Here is a 20,471-nt window from a genome sequence, read left to right on the forward strand (position 1 = left end):
TACTCTTACGAATTGATTACAAAACCTTTTTTTTTCTCCTCAGGGTTTTATTTACTGATAATGAATTAATTTATTCACTTCCTTTCAGACCTATTACCTTACAGCTGGATATATTGAGCAAAGGAGGATGTAAAAAATGTTCATTGTATCATGGATATCAAACTATCTGGTTAACTGAAGGTCATTACAACAATTGTTGTGAATAACACCTCCAGTTACTCATCTTAAAAACACTCATGACTCTATTAGTCAAGATGGGTCCCCCACGACAGCACACTCACGTAATGACAAAGTGTTCTGTAGGCTGCGTCTAAGTGGAATGGGTTGTGTGTGTTTTGCACTTTTTGTAAGGGGAAAGAGTTTTTGGAAAGAAAAACAAAAAACTGGCGGGCGAGAACACCCACACACCGATCCAATGTCGAATGTAAATGAGGCGTGACCATCTTCCTTTATCCCAGGCCACCGACACAGAACAAAACAATACTAAGTGGGGCCTCAAGGTTGCTCTTCGCGTGCCACCTTAAGCCTTAACCACATAACCCAAAGACTTGTGCCGCATTTTCACGATTTAAAGAAAATAGCAGACCTACAAGCTCGTAGCGCGCCACTCGGTGGCGCGCTATGAGCTTGTAGATCTGCTATTTTTCAATAGCTAAAGTATAACATAATGCTTTAGTTTAAAACACCAAAAGGGGTTCCCGTTCAGAATGGGTTAACTCTAGCATCCCCGTTTTTGGGGCGGGTCGTTACAGGTGAAACCCTCAGGAGGAAAACAAAGCAAAACTTGGGGAAAAAAGACTGGCTATTTGGTAAATATGACTTGGAGGTATCCGTGTTAATATTCCACAGAGAGCCCACACTGAAAGGTGTTTGGCACAGTTTACACAAACTCAGCTTTTTAAAGGACAGAGTGGAAAAACTAATATTGCATATGTGACCCTGCCATGGGCAGCTAAATCTGTCACATTGACAAACAATATGAAAATGAACAGGTTGATGACCGTTGACTCCTTTGGATTTTACTGTAGGGAGCAAAAAGCCTGTCATATCGATTAACCCTAAATAGACTCATTTATTATTATATCTACACCCGTGGTTTCCGGTCTTTCTGCACTGACATACCGGTATCTAAAATAAGACCTAAGAAAAATGGAAAGAGTTATCGGCGCACCAGCGTGTAATTCCCTCATCCTGTGTTATACAACTCAGCCTCAACATGACTAAACCACCACTGGCCTTAGCTGGGGCATAATGTGAGCAAACCCACCATTTGACACGTTTCAAACAACAATGACTTATTGAGAGGACAAGGTGATGAAAGGGGTTGTTTAGAATAGCAACATTATATATAGTGGCAGCATACAATACTGTTATATCTGTTCCCACAGTCCAGATTTACGCTCACAGTTAAACTAACAATGAGGACTTTACCGTGTACTGTTAAACCTAACAGTGTAATTTAGTGGTGACATGTGGCAGTAAAATAGTTTGTTATGCGGAGCGTCGATCAAAGTGGCAGGGCCACTGCGTTATCTTTGCTGGGCTGCATGCACTATGCGAGCATCTGGAATTTGAGTTTTTGCAACAAACAAAAAAACCTTTCATCCGAGTCCTGTGGTCTTGCCCCGTCACGACTCCAGCTCTTTGCAGAGAGGTTATCTGGTCCTGCGGTAGCTGAAGGAAGGCGAGGCCTTCACAGCCGCAGCGAGATGTGAGGGTCTGATAAAAGTGTTGCAGAGGCCCCTGCCAGACTGGGCCGTAAAGGGGCCGCCGCCTCCAATTTACAGCACTAGAGGAGTCTGCTGCGATGGAAAGACGGGGCTGCCCCACTCCACAATTACAAAGTAAAGCCCTACGGGTTCATTTTGACTCTTAAGAGAGTGTACATTTGTACACTCTCAAGAGTTACAAATGGATAAATTAACACTGTGGATTTTACCGTGTATGGCGTAAGCCTCACACACACTTGACTGCACAACTATGCCTGACACATATAGCTTACAGCGGGACAGTGCTTAAAGGGGAATTGGATTAACTGCTGGCAAGAAAAGAAAAAGTGGGGATTATAAGTGATTTCGACCTAAAGTGTGCCTTTCTTTTTTTTTCTTTTTTATTAATACAAATAAAAGATGGATTTTCTATTTCTCTCTGTCTTTGCTAATAAACATGTGATTGGGCTGGAACTGAAATCCTAACAACTAGCGATGAACCGAGCAACAGACCGCAACATTCTCGACAGTTTGGCTGGATAGTCAGCGTCGATACACATATATACATAACACATTTGCCAATATAAAGATGGCAAGTATGGAAAATCAGCAAGGCAAGTATCGGCCGATTAATCAATGCATCCCTACAAACAGCAACTCCAGGCTCAAGGTGTTCAGCTGAACAAACTAAAAGGACAAGGACTTGTACTGTAGGTGCCTCATCATGCCTTGTGCAGTGTTGCACAGAACAGCATGTTCCAGGCCAGCGCCTCCGTGAGCACACCAGGCACGGATCACTTTATCTCTGCCACATCCCACACATGGCGGTGTCACATGGGGTGGCATGGAGGAACACTGACGAAGCAACCTGTGTGGGTGATGCTGCACTGTTGCTATCTGAATGGACCAGTTGGGCTTTCGGCTGGCCTCATGGGGGGGGGGGGAGAGCAAGGCAACGTATACTAGCATCAATCATGACGCATGAACTCTGTGTTGGACTATATTTAACCACGGTAACGCTAGCATCCATATTCTGGGCATGTCACACAATAGGCAAACCTTCACAGAGAGCTTGTAGACCTTTTTTTTGTGTAGAGGAGAAAAAGGAGAGAACCAAGTATAGACCCCTTCCCTAGGGTACACGGGTCAACAAAGTATATTGATTTTAAGCGATAGTTAACACACTGTACCCACATGCTTGGAGATAATGAAATGGAAGGCGGTTGTTGTTTTTTTTATTTACCATAAATCCTGAAAGTCTAGCTGTTCTTATTTATGGTCTGGAAGTGAACCCTCTCACAGCACGATTGTCTTGTGAAACTTCAAAGCCAAAACACAGACGACTAGTGCCCGATGTGGGCGGTGGAATCACAATCTGATAAGGGCTTCTACTTAAGAAACCACTATCTTTTGTCTCCACCGAATAAGCAGTGGCTGGCAAACCATCACACGCCATGGCCTACACTTATTTCAATACGGCACATTCCTAATGGCGCACAGATGCTATCTTGTGAAGACAGACATTATAAAATGAAAAATCCAAGTACTTTGACGAAACCATGAAAAGCAAGCATCTAGTTGGGGCAGAACCCCCCCCCCCCCCCCCCCACACACACACTCACTCACCCCCAAGACATCTTTACATTTCAACAAGCACTGAACTTTGGTCTTCAGTTTCAGCCCTGCCTGCATGGCACCCTTGCCTTGTCCATGTAACTCAAAGCCCATAGCAACCACACTGTTGCATAAACCCATGCAGAGCTGTGACTCAGGAGTGTTAGAGAGACAGAAAGAGAAATGCCCTTAGCTGACTGGAACTAGGTCGCCCTGGCCTTTACTTTTGTTTTTAATGACCTGTTGAAGAGGAAATGCTTGCTTGTGGACACTGGCTAAAACCTAGCAAAGTAAGAGTACGATTTGAGGAAGGAGGTGTGTGTGTGTGTGTGTGTGTGTGTGTGTGTGTGTGTGTGTGTGTGTGTGTGTGTGTGTGTGTGTGTGTGTGTGTGTGTGTGCCGTGCATAAAGTGTACTCAAATGAAGTAACGTAAAAGTGGAAGGCCAACTCACCTATTCTTCTCCAGCTCATTATGTGTGGACCTGCAACAATAGAAAGTAGAGAACATGTAAACACTTTGCAGCCTGGCAGTGTAAATGTATCCCAAGTTTTCAAAATGTAGCAACATTTTTCAAAAATAACCGACCTACAAGCCCACACACACATCCCATCGAGATGCATTGTAGATCAACTATTTTCGAATGGACGTGTAAAATAGGGCATAAGTGGTTAATAACAGCCTAGGCTAGACTTGCATTGCATGTTCAGGTCTATTCACTCTTGGAGCCTCATTCTGCACAGCCTGGCTAATATACATATAAGCTGTATAAACAAAGCCCAATAGAGAGACGCACTGAATTGGCTTTGCCTCGTTTCAATGGATTTATTAATTAATCCCAAATGAGACAAAGTCAGGGCCAAGTGCAGTGCAGCCTTCGCACAAATGCTAACAAACTCCCCAGTCCCACCCTCCCCACATGACTGTCAGGCCTGCAAAGTTGCACTACAAAGCCTTGACTACAACAGATCTGTGTGTGTGTGTGTGTGTGTGTGTCAGTCACACGCACACGTGGTGCACTGACATAGTACATACACTGGTGGGTAAGTGTGAGTGCACACACGGTAGCCAGGGTTCAGTGCTCTGTTAATAATGTAAAGTGAATCAGCTGGCCCCTAAGAGCTTCTTTGTGTGGAAACACACTGAAGGGGCAGCACAGGCCCTCCTCCTGCTACATAAACGGCTGGGTTCCTTTCTCGCCACATAAAGTGCACTGCACCACGGGGACAGGCTTAGGGGGAGGAACCCATTTCTCCTGGGTCATGTGATCATCAATTCTCCTTATTGGGGATTTATGTCTCCCCACTCTCTCTTTTCTCATCTTGTATTAACATGACAGCCTGTTGTGCTGTTAGCAGGGGCACAGGAAATATGGTGACGGTAGTGGTGCTAGTGGTGGAAGGGGGTAGGTAGCCCCAAAACAAAAGAAAACAAATTTAAACATTTCTTTGGTTCCTTACAAAATAAAAACAAATAAAAAAGCTTGTGAGATTAGTCTTACATGGGAGTTGTCACCACATAAGAAAAAGGAGCCTTTTTGTGTTCAATTATTTATACCAATAAAAACACCACATGTCTCTCTGTTAGAATACATTACAGTACTTGTAGTAGGGTATGCAAGACTGGGTATCAACTCAACTGTGACAGTACATTTAATTGAACATGACAAGATCTATGGCCTAAGAGAACTAGCAGCTATCACAAGGAAATCATGTACCTAACTAATAAGCTGGCCTGCGCCATTACCAGAAAACCCACAACTGCCGTTAGCGTTCACGTGCATGTGTTTGACAGGTCGCGACTCACATATTCTACAACTGTGTGGCAGCTCCCCCAGTAATACTTATGCTCTGAATAATAGGCCAACCACACAAAATAATCAATGCATCTTATATACATCTAAATGTGTCACTGTCACACAACCATTTGTCCTTGGAGCCCAACTTCTTTCATCCGACACAACACGCCATGTTAGAGCGTGTAGAATGTAGATACAAAAAACAAGGTCTTTCAATAGTCAGGTTTTCACCTGACACATTTTGTGCAATGTAGGACTACCTCCAAATAGACAGGGCCTTACGCCCTCCCTGCGATATTTGGTGACTCTCAAGGGGGTCCCGGGCATCAGGTTGGGAACCACTGATCTAAGCTACTTCATCTGTATGACAGCCCCCCCCCCCCACCTTGCATGCTCTCTCTCTCTATCTCTCTCTCTCGTGAAGCTACCATTACTCTGAATCAGTGGCATCTCTTAGCCCAGCCCCCCACTACAGCCAACAGTGAAGCACCACCACACACAATGTCTCTATACGCTCCAGCAGAACCCACTCCGAAAATTCAATCTAAGTCGCCTTGATTTTATATGCTCTTTTATCATTGTAAATGTAAACCCGTTACCCACCTCCTCCCATATCATCTATCAACACGTCAGAATCTCAATGACAATATAAACAACACTGAGTTGTTCCGCAAGCATGCTTGTGTATGGGCATGCACGTAACCGACACTCACACACGCGCGCAACACACAGGCAGCAGGTCAATGAGATAAAGGCGACCCCGCTGTAAACAGTAGGTGAAAGGACAGACTGAGATAAGCCCATCACTTTAAGCCTGGGCATGTCACAAAGGAGGTGGCCTCACCTGGAGCAAGCCCGGACCTATATCTGATCGTGACTGTTGCCATGCAGAACTGGGCAACGTGAGTGAGTGAGCGTGCATGCTGCGCTGATGAGTAATGCACGGTTCCTGTTTGTGGCCTGCCTGTTCCTACATTAATATTAAAAAGCTCTGAGAGACAGAGGAGGCAAGGCTTCCATTTGATACATAGTTGTCAATGGGAAGATTCATGTAAGCACCATAGTGGCAAGTGAAATCACAATGCATCGTATCAGCTGATTGATTTATGCACGGTCAAGTCGAGAGACGAAAATAGCCAATCTCCCAGATCAGAACGTGTCACACACAGCCTCGCATACGAGCTTGTAGATCGGCTATTTCATTTCAGCACACAACTCTGGCTTTATCAGAGGAGATTCTTGGCTGCTGTCCCTGGCTGTTCCCCCGATGCACATGATGTGGCAACATCTGATTTGTTATCACACATGATTACTACATGATTACTTACACACTCAAAGCTACATGATAATTAAAGACATATTAAAGCCAATTTATTTTATGTTGACCCATGCACCTTATGTATATTTGACACCGTGTCTTCTTGTTATCCAACTTTGTTATTTCAGATATTACACAGTAAAAGACATGCTGGATGCACAATCCATCCAAGAATAATTCAACTACACTTTTTTCAATGTTTCAGAATAATGAAACTGCAAAAAGACCCTATATAGCTAATATATAACCGATTGATTAATAACGTATAATTCCTCAAAGATCTCCAGGTATTTGTGTTGTGGAGGATTGCAAGCCGAACTTGCCATAAAAAATAGCAGCTTTTCCTTTTTAGGGATGGTGATAAAACTGTCACACACTCCCACACTGTAGACAACAATGATGTCATGTGAAAATGTGGAAAATTCCTCACGTCAAAAATAGACTAACAAAACGCATTATGTACAACAATAAAAAATAATAAACGCGTTTCAGTCGCTTGTGGAGCAAATGCGGCACATTGTTGTAAAGGATTGTTCGTTCCGTTCTGTGGGTGTAACTTCTACCCTTGTCCCTAGCAGCTGCAGGCAGCTTGACAATCAGCTGATGAATGCTAGCGATCTGTTGCTGCTACCAGTACCTACCCCCACTAACCCACACGTTCACTAAACCTACCATTGGATTTTATTATTATTTTAAAGACAAATATTCCCAAATAACGTCGTTTTATGACTGCATACAAACTTAGCTTCGGCTACTAGAAAAATATATTTTCCAAAACATGCTACTGAGGAAAAGCATTGATGCTTTTATACCGAAACCTAATAAAAAACAAGACAGACCTTCAAGCAAACAACACGTCGCTTCAACACGTCGCTATAGCGACGTGTTGTTTGCTTGAAGATCTGCTATTTTTGGTTAAGCGTTAATACCCTCGCACGAAATTATACATTTTGCGCAAAATTGTTTTTATTAAGCATTTAAGACGAATGACTTTGATCGAATACCAAGGGCTGTCACAAACAGGCATATTATGCTCAAATAACAGGAAAAGGGAAACTTAATTTAAAAGTCTTACCTGTTGTGGGTATTGTTGAACTTCTTGTTTCGGAATTTCCTTTGCCGCTGGTAATTATTATTTGTGTTTTCATTTGAAGGTAACGTTGAAGCGTATCCGTGTTCACATTCTGTTGGGAAGAGAAAAAGGTGGTGGTGAGCTTCACGTCTCATCGCAGCAATAACATGCAACCATGCAGCCATGGGGCTGCCACGTAAACACAGACACAGTCGCACGCTCGTTTACAATGTACAGAAATAAAATAAATGCAGTGTATTTTTTTTAACCATTCTTAAGTTCTTATCAGACCATGCAGGGGATTCCACCATTACCTCTATCTCTCCTTTCTAGATATTCCGCAGCTTCCAATAATAGCTGGATGTTTATCACCTGAACAGCCGTCATAGTACTCTTTGCCTATATGGATTAGTGTTGGTTTGTTTTAACGTGATTGTATAGCGTGATCTTTCCAAAACAACTGGTACAACTGATCAATGTTGAAATGTTCGATCGGTTTTTTACACACACGATGTTGCTTTGAAAAAAAGATCTTGTTCAATATATTCGCTGGCCCACGAACAGCCTTTGTCGAGAGAGAGAAAAACAAGCCAGTGTTTTCCACCAGCTTACAAAGCTGCAGCCAAAGCTTCACAGGGCCTATCATTAAAAACGATAAAAACCAGTGTATCAAAGTACTAAAAGTGTATTAGAAACACGATAACAAATTGTACAAAAAAAAGGTATAAAACAATATAAAATATCCTATCAGCCCAGAGCCAGCAAAGTCCCTGCTGCTGTTGCTCGTTGCCTTTTCCTCCCAGTTTGTTTACCTAGGTTTCTACAGCTGGGGGGCGGGGACCTCCAGAGAGAGGGGGGCTTGTCAAACCGCGAGGTACCCTGGGAAACCGAGTCATTGAATGGCCTGGTCCATTTAACACAGGCATACAAACTCGACACCCTGCAGTTAACGTGTGTGTGTGTGTGTGTGTGTGTGTGTGTGTGTGTGTGTGTGTGTGTGTGTGTGTGTGTGTGTGTGTATGTGTGTGTGTGTGTGTGTGTGGTGTACTAACTGTACTTGTTGTATTTGTTGCTATTCGGTTAGCAAAATCATATGGGTCAATAGTCAACTATTTTACCTTTGTTTATACAAGTAAAATCCCATCTACAACAGTATGTGGTTCTGAAAGTGGGTTCAGCGGACCTCCCGGGGCATTTGATGGGGTTCCAGGGGTCGACACCTAAATGATTGGTAATTAGGAACCAAATGGACCCTTTATACAGGTCTGTAATGGAACCATTCTACAATCTCAGTGTTATGATGGGGGTCTGTGGCCTAATGAACGACAATATTAAAAAGATTGAGAACCAGTGCCACACCATACGTCATACATTACAAGATACAGTAAGCCTAAAGATAAGCCTAAAGCTTATCAATCAATGGAAGCGTATGTTTTGATTAATACTGTGGGTAGTGATGATGATGATGATGATGATGGGAGAGTTTTGAAACCGGATGCTACATGCGCAAAAATAAAACATTGGACCCAGGGCCGGTTCTGGGGGGGGGGGGGGGGGGTCCTGCACAGCCAATCAACAGTTATATGGAATATGTTTTTTTATCGTTTCTGATTGAGTGGGCAGTATTTTTAAGGGTGCTGATGGAAATTGGGTGACCTACTGATGGTCAAAGAAGAAGAAGATGGATGGATCGATAGATAAACAGATATGATGAAGATGAATTGATGATATATGCATTTCGGGAGGTTTGGGGATTTTACCCTGCAATTATTATTATTTTGCTATGCAGTGCGTGCAGGATTGCCCCCCCCCCTATACTTTTGTGCTGCCCACCCTAGTGGCCCTTATTGGACCTCAGTTTAGCATGGCAAGTGTCCCTGTCACGGTTTCTCTCTCCACAATAATCCCACAAATCCTACAAATCCCATAATTCACCAGTGTGGTAGGGTGCATGTGTCGGCCGAAGCCAGGCCCAGCAACACATGACGTCACTGTCAAGAAGGTACTCGATTGGTGGCAGGCATTGACAGGCGTGAGAAGCGAACTTGCTTTCGGCCAATCATGAAGGCGTTTTGCGCCATGTGGAAGCCATGCGAAAACACCCACAAATATAAAACCAGGAAGCAAACAATCGGTGAAGAGGGGGGGTAAAGTACCCAGTATCTGCTGCAACATATGCATGTTACAGTATAACATTTAGCCAAACGGCCACAACGGTAGTGCAATATGCATTAGAGATTACTCCGATTAGACAGTATTCAATTATTCATAACAAATATCTTTATAAAGATCAACGATGACAAGCAAATCTATTTCACATTACTTGCAACTGATTAGCAGAACCACAATACTAATAAAGTAGACTATAATAATAATAATAATAATAATGATGATGATTATTATTATTATGATTTTACAGAGAAGTAATCGACATAAAGACAAGGGTGGTTCAAGCTGCCCAAAATGTCAAAATATAAAACCACACAAACTAATTAAATGCCGTTTTACAACGAGGTGTCTTCGTCTAATTTCACGCACTGCCAACTCAACATTCACTAGTAAGAATGGCTGTATAACTCTATCGATTAAAGTTGTTTTAACCAAAGCCTATACGAGGACACAATGACATCATCCTCAACTGGGTTGGAGGGCGCTGCAATGTGGTCAGAATTTATCTCACAACGGAGTGGCTGCCAGCATGCACACCCACACACACCCAATCATTATGTCATGTACTGTACTGTATCACTGTACTCTACTGCAGGGAAATATGATAGATAATTGGTTTGCTTTAGAGTGCAGTTGCAAAGTGCTGCAATGTCCCACATGCATGATGCATCTAACGAAACATAGTTTAAATATAATTACACTAGACCACAAATAGGTTATTTACCCCTTACAAAATGTAATGTTGCAGATGCACTAGTTAAGTGCGCACGGCATAGACATTATAACAGCCTAGGCTATGGTGCTTAGTTGAATGAACTCAGCCCTTTGTTGTCTGAGACTGTGTAGACAATGCAAGTCTTGTTTTCGTAAAATTCTGAAGCAAACGAAAAGGCCAAAATGCAACACAATTAAACTCACTTCCATCCTTCCTCTCGGCGCTCTCAATAAAGCTAGCAGCCTCCAGCAAAACTTGCACATTTTTCAGAAAAGTGTTGATCTGATCCATGGGGGAGTCTTCGGAATTGAAGACGTCATTAAAAGGGCAACTAGACATGTCGAAATCTTGCTGATCCATGGACGTTTCGGAATCAAAAAACACTTCTTCGGTCTTCAGAGACAGACCTCTTCTTTGCCTCTCACTTTTGGCCATTTTCGTCCTGGTTTATGTGAAATCAGACTACTTTCTTAGCGGAATAAACTCTTGAGGCAGCTGCCAGCCAGACCAGTACTGTAGGTAGGTATGGGTTAGTGTGAATGCGGGCTGTAATGTGGAACAGCGGCCAATGCCTGTCTGTTGCGGTGCGTGGGGATTCTGAGCGCCCGGCCTCCCTCTGCCTCAGGAGCTCCGCATGGTCCTTGCGCCTGTAGGCTCATTCCAAGCCTTTTATTTGAGCAGCGTGAGTGATGAAATAAATAATGTACTATTTATCTTAAAGTTATAATCTCAGACTCTCTCATTCACACTTGGTTTGCCTTTCTCTTGGTTTAGTGTAGTCGTCTATTCTTCTTAATATTTGTCTTATAATTCACATTACCGGTATGTTTAGTAGTATTTTAAGTAGGCTAAGAAGTATGTCTTTGATAGGCTGCCATGATAACCAAATTATATTTACATTTTTTTAGACGTACCCTTAATAGAGAGGAGAACAACTAATAATTAAAAGTATAGCAACGTCTTTCTCATATGAGTGACAGGACTGGTAACTAGGACAGCTATAGTCTGAGCGACCGTGCTAGACCTTAGCCTTGATCTCAGCAGACCTTTGGCTTTTCCACAATTCCACAGTGTCTGTACATTTTGAAAAGCAACGTGTAGAGACAGCGGCTGCGGTACCCCCTCCATCACTTCAAAGAGCCACCGGCGGGCCATGATCTGTTTGATGTAAAGTTCACTGACAGAAACTTTCAAGTCCAACGCACACAGAGGGAACCTATGAAGGTCCGTCCCTCTCTCCCCTGCCCCACCTCTCCTCCCTCTGTGAGCAGTAGCAGCAGAGGAAGGAAAGCTAGGAAACCCATCTGAGTGCTGCCCTGTTTGGAGGTTGAAAGGTGCCATTGCTGGTGTATTTACGAGTGGATTTCTAAAAAGCACCTGGCTACATCTGATAGATAATTTCTATCTGTTTATATTTTATGCTTGATTGACCATTTCCTTTGACCTTTTGACCCTTTTGGCCCTGTGTAGTGACTTCGCGCTGTTAGTGTGAATCACTGTCTCACTGTCTCCCTACATGAATTTGGCCTTGCTGCATAGCTGTCTTATCAGCCGGGTGCCATAGCAACCGGGCCGGCACCCCCTTCCCTGACAAATTTATCCTTTGAGGCCTAGATAGACTTCTGTGTTTTGTATTTTTCCATTCCAGTACTTTTCCATACTTTGAGTACGATACTCCTCGGTCGTGCCACGTACCATTCTCCATTTTGTATTGTAGAGTATAAATACTGTCTGCCATTTTGGAGGCAGTAGAGAGAAACCCAACCATTCTACTAGACCCCACGGGGTCTAGGCTCTGTATTTGATTATTGTTGCTGTGTTTGTGTATCCATGTTCTATTTCTCTCTGAAACGATAATATAAAACGACTAAAAACCTCCTTCTGCTATGGACGTCTCTCTGTGGGGTAAAATAAGGTAATGTTTTTGGTATATGGAGTAATCCCTCTGTTCATGTTTGCTAATTTACTTAAAGTATTTTGGTCAAAGCTAAAGTTAAGTATAAGTATTGTAATGGGATTACTCCTAAAGTAAATGTACTCTGTGAGCATCCGGGGCAGTTTGGGTTTTTTGCTTCGGAGACTCACAGCTTATAGCTCTTCGGCTAACGAGAGCTATTATCTTTATTATTTTATAGTTAAAGGGGTTTTTACAGTCCGCCCCTGTTATTTATCTCATGATGGGATAAAATTCCTATCAAATTGGTCCTCTTCGAGTCTCCTTTGAAGTGCGTAAGTCTAATTTATTTAATTAGCTGTTACCGAAAAGGCAAAAAAGAATCAGATAAGGAAAAAAAATTCCTTCTTCTTTTTTTTTTCCCCGAGAGCTCCGCTGAGTTATCTTCAGAGGGGTTTGTTTTTTGGTCGTTATTTATCGCTTCAGGAACATTGGATTATCCTTTTGGACACTACCAGCTATGGGGTTCGTGAATGCCTTCACGAACTGGACCTGTGGACCACGCGTGTCCATAAGTCTGCGCCATAAATCTGCTTCCTGAGATCTCCTGCGCTATTCTTGAGTTAAGTAATCTATTTGTTTTTGTGTTTAAACTGTTGTTATTGTTTAAAAGAAGTAGGACAGCTTCAACGTTTAGCTTATTTCTTTGAAAAACAGTGATTTGTGTGTGTCATTAGGGGGGGAGGCATGGAGCGATTTCTTCCTATCTCACTCTCTCCCTGCCTGTGTGAAAAAGTTTCCTGTCAGTGTGTGTGGGAGCGGTTCCTCCCTATCTCTCTCTCTCCATGTTTCCTGTTTGGAGTCAGTCTCTGTGCCTGTGTGTGTGTGTGAGGCTCTCCTTCTCTCTCTCTCTGTGTGTATGTGCGTGCTGGGTTCTCTGCGTGCATGTCTCTGTTTGTGGCGCTTACGAGGTTTCCATTGTGAACGCCTGTCAAATTAGTTCATTTTTTTTAATAGTTATTATCTGGCATTTTCCCTTGCCATACATCGTATCATAATAATCTACTTTTCTGGTGAATCTTCACCAATTTCCAGTGCACATAGCGAGTCATCGTAATGTTTTAACCTGATCGGAATCAGTGTCTTGAAACATAACATGTCAAGCCGGTGTGCACATAGTTCGGTAATGTTCTCTCTGCGTTCAGTGTCTTGCCATGTGGTAACCTGTTCTTCTTATGAAACATAACATGTGTAGTTTAGGATTCAACGGTCTGTCTGTATTCCATGTGCGATGTTGCCCTGTAGTGGCCCACATGTCAATCTATCTGTATCTGTTGAAAATCTGAAATACGCATACTTTTTCTCTCTAACTAGATCTGTCTGTTTGATACGATGTTATTTTTGTTTCATGACATTCACCAGTTCGTTCTTTGTTTGTTTTTTCTGTTATTTACAGATAAAAGGACTGCTGCAGGTGGGAGTCGGTCGGTGGACAGGCCGAGAATTTCGAAGCCCACAAATGCGATGGAGTAGAGTCTCTGAAAAGTTGGTGGTTGATTGTGGACTTCGAAATTCCATTCTTGTATACAAGGTTTGGCCCCAGACCCGACTCCCCAGCAGATCCCTCTAAATTCACTGGTTAGGCCCAACCCCAGAACAGTCTAACTAGTTGCCCATAGATTTCCCATTGGGAACAAATTTATTAAATTTTTTGTTTTCATGTTTAGGTGGTTTATGTTGTTGTTATTTTTTTCCTTTCCTGTTTGCTGATTTACGCTTTCCAAGCTACGTTTAATCACCTCCAATTGTATTACATTATTGTTGATTTCATTTGATTTTATAAAAAAAAAAGGTTTTAGTCATTTCATATTTCCCCTAAATTGTCAATATAGGAACATTTCCTTCTACATTTTATTACTTTGGTTTTTATCATCATGAGTTTGATTGGACTAGGCATTTAATTCACCCCGGAATCAACTTGATTCTATATCTGACCTGTATATGGTACTTAAGGGACTCCCAAAGACATTGTTGCGACATCGCGCTGGAGCGCATGCAGAATACCCCGTTTCCCCTCTCCCAGCTCTTGAACCTTGTCTGTTTGCAGAGATCGAGTGTATCTGTGAACCTGTCATTAGGGGGGGAAGGGGCGAAGAATCGGCTCCGACAACGAGCCCAAAAAAGAACTCTCGCAGATTCAGTTCTGACAACGAACTGATGACGAGCCAAAAGAAGAACTGCTCTAAAAATGAACATTCATGTGGTCAAATGACACATCTCGCCGGCCAGGTAGGCTGCAACGGTTTGCTGGGGTGGGTGCCACTCCCGAAGATCATCTCCATCATCATCATCAAAAGAGAAAAGCCATTTTTTCTCTTTCCCACAGTACCCTCTAATTAAGGATTTTATGCCTGGTAAAGTTGAAATCATTGTGTTTTTTATTTTTTATTTTTCATTGCCATTCTGTTCCATTTTATCCATAGTATAAAGTAAAGTTTCCCCTGAGGTTTTGATTTTGTCAAAGGTCATATGATCATTCGCGCATAAAATGCGATGGGTTTGATAGATAATTTCTATCTGTTTATATTTTATGCTTGATTGACCATTTCCTTTGACCTTTTGACCCTTTTGGCCCTGTGTAGTGACTTCGCGCTGTTAGTGTGAATCACTGTCTCACTGTCTCCCTACATGAATTTGGCCTTGCTGCATAGCTGTCTTATCAGCCGGGTGCCATAGCAACCGGGCCGGCACCCCCTTCCCTGACAAATTTATCCTTTGAGGCCTAGATAGACTTCTGTGTTTTGTATTTTTCCATTCCAGTACTTTTCCATACTTTGAGTACGATACTCCTCGGTCGTGCCACGTACCATTCTCCATTTTGTATTGTAGAGTATAAATACTGTCTGCCATTTTGGAGGCAGTAGAGAGAAACCCAACCATTCTACTAGACCCCACGGGGTCTAGGCTCTGTATTTGATTATTGTTGCTGTGTTTGTGTATCCATGTTCTATTTCTCTCTGAAACGATAATATAAAACGACTAAAAACCTCCTTCTGCTATGGACGTCTCTCTGTGGGGTAAAATAAGGTAATGTTTTTGGTATATGGAGTAATCCCTCTGTTCATGTTTGCTAATTTACTTAAAGTATTTTGGTCAAAGCTAAAGTTAAGTATAAGTATTGTAATGGGATTACTCCTAAAGTAAATGTACTCTGTGAGCATCCGGGGCAGTTTGGGTTTTTTGCTTCGGAGACTCACAGCTTATAGCTCTTCGGCTAACGAGAGCTATTATCTTTATTATTTTATAGTTAAAGGGGTTTTTACAGTCCGCCCCTGTTATTTATCTCATGATGGGATAAAATTCCTATCAACATCCTCTTTAGAATATTGGGGTCACTTCCTATTTGAGGTTACTGGGTGCTTAAAAATGGCCCTTTTGCTACTGTACCGTCCGTAGCTCTGGAGCCGGTGCCAAAAAGATGATTAGTGATAGCTTTTTCCACTTCAATAACGGCCACAGTAGGTCACAATCCCTCGTCTGACCAGGACGGCCTTGTTTTCAGAGGTTGCGCAGTGGAATGCCGCAAAGTCGGGGGAGTCACACAGTGGTCACAGTTTGAAAAACGATAGGTCCAGGCGATGTGTCCTGTAGCCACACAGGCACTGTTGGAAGCCCTTAATCAGGTCAAAGTCGTCCCTCTCGCCTCTTGGGCTTTGATTCCAATGCAAGGCAGCGCTGTGTTCCTTTAATTAAAAGGTAACTCCCGTGTCAAATCAAGGGTCTAGCCTATTCATAATGGCTCATGACAGCCCAAAGCAGGGAGAAAGGGACAAAGGTCAAATATTCAATAACAGGAGCTCATTCTTCTAACTCCCAAGTGGCAACCATAACAACAGGATTGCAATGAGGATAGTCTAATTGACTAAATCTGCCTTCAGTAAACAGTGGAACTGCACTTATTGTGGTGAAGAATAGTAATGATGATGATGATGATGATGATGATGATGATGATGATGATGATGATGATGATGATGTGGTGGTGGTGGTGGTGGTGGTGGTGGTAGTGATGATGCAATGATAATATGATATGACTATGCTGATAATGATGGCGATGACAATGATGTGAGACAATAATTACCATATTAACAACGTATGTTTTCCAGAATGTGACAAGAGGTAATGTTTTCATCCCTGAGCAAATCACTTTCTTTGCTGGGAGCAACCCGCTGGGTGTTTTTTTCAGAACCATTCTGTATTACTCTTGAGTCGTCATCATCATCATTTATGCACTGTACACAGCCACAGTGGATTGAGGGCATAATAGAAAATCCAGCAACATTGAACTCTGAAATCTTCTGTCTGCTTTTACGGTGAGGAAGAAGATACGATGACAGAATATAAACAGACAATCATCAAGGGTCGTTACTGCTTCCTGTGAAACTCAGTGACATTATCATAAATGTCACTGATTTATATCATTCCCAGGGAAACACTTTGGTCGGTGTGTGTGTGTGTGTGTGTGTGTGTGTGTGTGTGTGTGTGTGTGTGTGTGTGTGTGTGTGTGTGTGTGTGTGTGTGTGTGTGTGTGTGTGTGTGTGTGTGTGTGTGTGTGTGTGTGTGTGTGTGTGTGTGCGCACGGGCGCTCGTGCGTGCGACCCGCGTGCGTGCATGTGTTTGTGTGCACATGCTGTGTGCCTGCAATGTGAAACTTAAGAAGATAGGCGATGACTCGCAGTGTTGAATTGACAGCGTGACTGTGATTTCTTTATTGTTTTCATGTGTGTGTTCATGGGTAATTAGAAAACTTCCACAGGGTGTGGGACTGTGGGTGAACTTGGTGAAGGCGAAATACACAGGAAGAGAAACCAGTTGAACACAAAAGGCTTGAAATAGAGCAATAGTAGAGATTGTATGTATCGTCAAGTGTCTTTTAGCATTTAGCAGACGCTCTTAATCCAGAGCGACTTACATTAAGCAAGAACAAAAAAGCATGGCAATACATCACATACATAAAAAAAGTAGCTAAGTAAGCTAAGAACGCAACAGTGGAATCTCTATATAATGAAACTATACATATAAACTATACATACTATACTATACATAATACTATTAAGTGCTATGACTACATAAAATGCAATTCTAGTGCTGTCTACGTAACATAAGTCTGTATAAAATGCTATCTAAGTCTACGTTAGTTAGGGCTAGGGCAAGTGCTACGGACCATGATGGAGACTGAAAAGATGCGTTTTCAGACAACGGTGGAAGATTGGGAGTGAGGCTGCAGTTCTGACTGTAATGGGAAGTGCATTCCACAGTTTTGGGGCCAGAAGGGAGAAGAGTTTGGGACGTGTGCAGCGTTGTCCCGGTGTTTTTAGTCAAGGTACTTCCAGCTTCCCTGCGTTGGCTGATCTGAGTGCGCGCGAGGGTTTGCACGATTCTATCATACTTGCAAGGTATGGGGGAGCCATACCTTTGGTTGCTTTGAATGCCAGCATCAGAGTTTTGCATTCTGTGCGGGCAGCGACTGGGAGCCAGTGGAGGGAGCGGAGAAGGGGGGAGACGTGTGAGAATTTTGGCTGGTTGAAGCATTTTGGATATCTGTATAAAATGCTATCGAAGTCTACAAAAGTGCTATCTAAGGGGCTAGGGTATGTGCTACGGCCAAGATAGAGTCTGAACAGGTGGGTTTTCAGAGTTCAGACTACGGCGGAAGATTGGGAGTGAGGCAGCGGTTCTGATTGTAATGCATTCCATAGATTGCATTAGATTGATTTGAGGCGGCGGAGAATACAATTAACACAACTGACCTTTTTTATGGCATCCTTCATCTCCACAAAACAGCTGGATCACCTTTCTTCTTAGGATTCACCTACATGACCTTTTGACCTTTTATATATTTGTTAACCACTCATTCCTTTAAAAATATCCCTGGCTAATAAGACAAATATGCCTTAAAACATCATATTTTATTTCTTTCCTAAATAGAGAATCTTTCACTCAATAGAACTGCTCCTGTTGAAAGTTGATGATGGCATATGACATCCATACATTCCATATGGTCTGGCCCCTATGGAATGTATGGAATGCTTATGCTAATAAAAAACAACGTATTACTTCCTAAGGTTAATATGAGCATCAAAGCAATATTTTAAATAATTTGTATTAGCACGTGCATTCCATACATTCCATATAGGTACACATGGACATATGACATCATCAACTTGCGATGGGAGCAGTTCCTATTGAGTGAAAGAATCTCTTTTTATGAAAGAAATAAAAAGGTGTTTTTATTATTGAAATTTTAGTTTTAGAGGGCAAGTATACTATTTTAAACCATGTTTGTCGTATTAGCCAGGGATCCTTTTAAGTGGTTAACAGATATATAAAACCAATCTTTTCAACAACATCTGCATAATGGATATGGGTTCTCACTATGGAGCGGAAAGGTCTACACACTTGGTTTCTCATTGCCGGGAGGTGGAAGGTTTGAAGATATGCTGTCGTTTCTATTATCTTGTAATCCCCCCAGATGGTGTCATTGATAGGCAGGTTACTGAACTGTCCACTCCACAGCCCACATCTGAGACGCCAGATGAGAGATTTGAATATATAAGGTGCCATCTTAAAGGTATATTCAGTGATTTCACTCAAAAAACCTTAGGTTTCGTTTTTGGCTGTGGGACCCAGCCTTTCGTCCAATCAGGATAGAGAGTCAAAAACGAAACCTAAGGTTCTTTGACCCCCAGGGGTTAACTGGGGACAGGGAGGAACTCCTTATATGGCCAGCACACTCTATAGTAGGGAGGATTATCACAACAAAACAAAAAAATAAGTGATATTTGAATTAAGTGAAATCACTGAATATACCTTTAAAATGAGCATTAGAGAGGACCAATTATAGGAACACAGGGTTGAAAAAGGGTGTCCCTTAAGTGTCCCATGAAGCCTGATTTATACTGTATCAAATGATGGTGGTGTGTAACGTATAACGTATAGGATATGCTTACAAAATAAACCAAAAGGGGGATGCCAGGTTTGAAAGTGGTCAAAATGGGCTGTGTTGTATAAGAAGAAGGAAGCTTTGGGTGTTTGCACGTGGCGGTGGCTGTGTGCACGTCAGCTGCAGAACTTCCCTGCCGTAAATCAAGCTGTAGTGCCTCTCTGTTGTTTGAGTGTGTTGTCCACTGGTGTGGTCGACAAGGCTCCTGAAAGGGACCCTCGTCCTGACCTAATACCCCCCACTAGAGCAACCCACCCCCATCATTTGTTCTCCCCATGGGGGGGTTAAGCTTAAGCACATGACCACTGTAAATGTCTCCCCTCTGCTGTTGTTTGTCACTGGGGATCAATTACATGATTACTATAATTCCATGGCTTACATGATGTGAACCAGTCACACACACACACACACACACACACACACACACACACACACACACACACACACACACACACACACACACACACACACACACACACACACACACACACACACACACACACACACACACACACACACACACACACACACACACACACCTGGCCTGCAAATCCCATCTTTATTTGTCACAGCCACACAACAAATAGCTGCCACTGTGTTATGCTTATATTTCCTTTGTGCTTTAGAAACTGAGGGCAGGCATGCACAGGTGTGTGCATGTGCGCTCTGTCTGTGTGTGTGTGTGTGTGTGTGTGTGTGTGTGTGTGTGTGTGTGTGTGTGTGCGTGTGCGCGTGCGCTTGTGCGGGCGCGCGTGCGTGCGTGTGTGTGCGAGCGTGTATGTGTGTGTGTGTGTAGCCTACTGTATATAATTGCTATCTACAAGGCCTTTACAGACATTTATTGTAAACCCCATCCATCTCGAGGAGTGAATGCTGGCTGTGTGAACAGCGGCTGTGTGATGTGAGAGTGACAAAGTGGTTTTCTGTGGGACCCCTTCGTTCGACTGACCTTGCATTGACACCACTAGCTACAGTATGCTAGCGTCAGTGTGCTTATTCTCCCAAGGGCCTAAAGAACAGTGTGGGTCTTCTATAGTTACACCTGTTGGTGCCTTATATGTCACGTCACACGTCACACTGAACACTCTTTCTTTCCCACTTACGCAGGTGTTCCGGCTGGGTATAATGGTCTGACAGAGCTAAGCCTACTTTAGGAGGCCAGGAGCACTCAATTCTCTCAAATC

At 42.8% G+C, this 20,471-nt stretch overlaps 1 protein-coding gene across 2 annotated transcripts in view; it reads right to left on the reverse strand.

The window, feature by feature from the left end:
* mxi1 (max interactor 1, dimerization protein) overlaps positions 1-10,949 on the reverse strand; it is a 30,541-nt gene extending 19,592 nt beyond the window's left edge. Inside the window, exons 1-3 of one of the 2 annotated variants that reach the window (XM_083765333.1) lie at positions 10,597-10,949; positions 7,513-7,621; positions 3,776-3,805 (exon numbers count right to left, since the gene is read on the reverse strand). In XM_083765333.1, coding sequence (XP_083621459.1) covers positions 3,776-3,805; positions 7,513-7,621; positions 10,597-10,828 — 371 coding nt within the window. In that variant the 5' untranslated portion in view covers positions 10,829-10,949. Of the gene's footprint in view, positions 1-3,775; positions 3,806-7,512; positions 7,622-7,823; positions 8,297-10,596 lie in introns of those variants that run through there. The other variant, XM_083765334.1, reaches the window with a different exon arrangement.
* Positions 10,950-20,471: the final 9,522 nt, after the last annotated feature.

Source organism: Protomyctophum parallelum (genome assembly GCF_964188405.1).
Source record: "Protomyctophum parallelum genome assembly, chromosome: 5".
Classification (NCBI taxonomy): domain Eukaryota; kingdom Metazoa; phylum Chordata; class Actinopteri; order Myctophiformes; family Myctophidae; genus Protomyctophum; species Protomyctophum parallelum.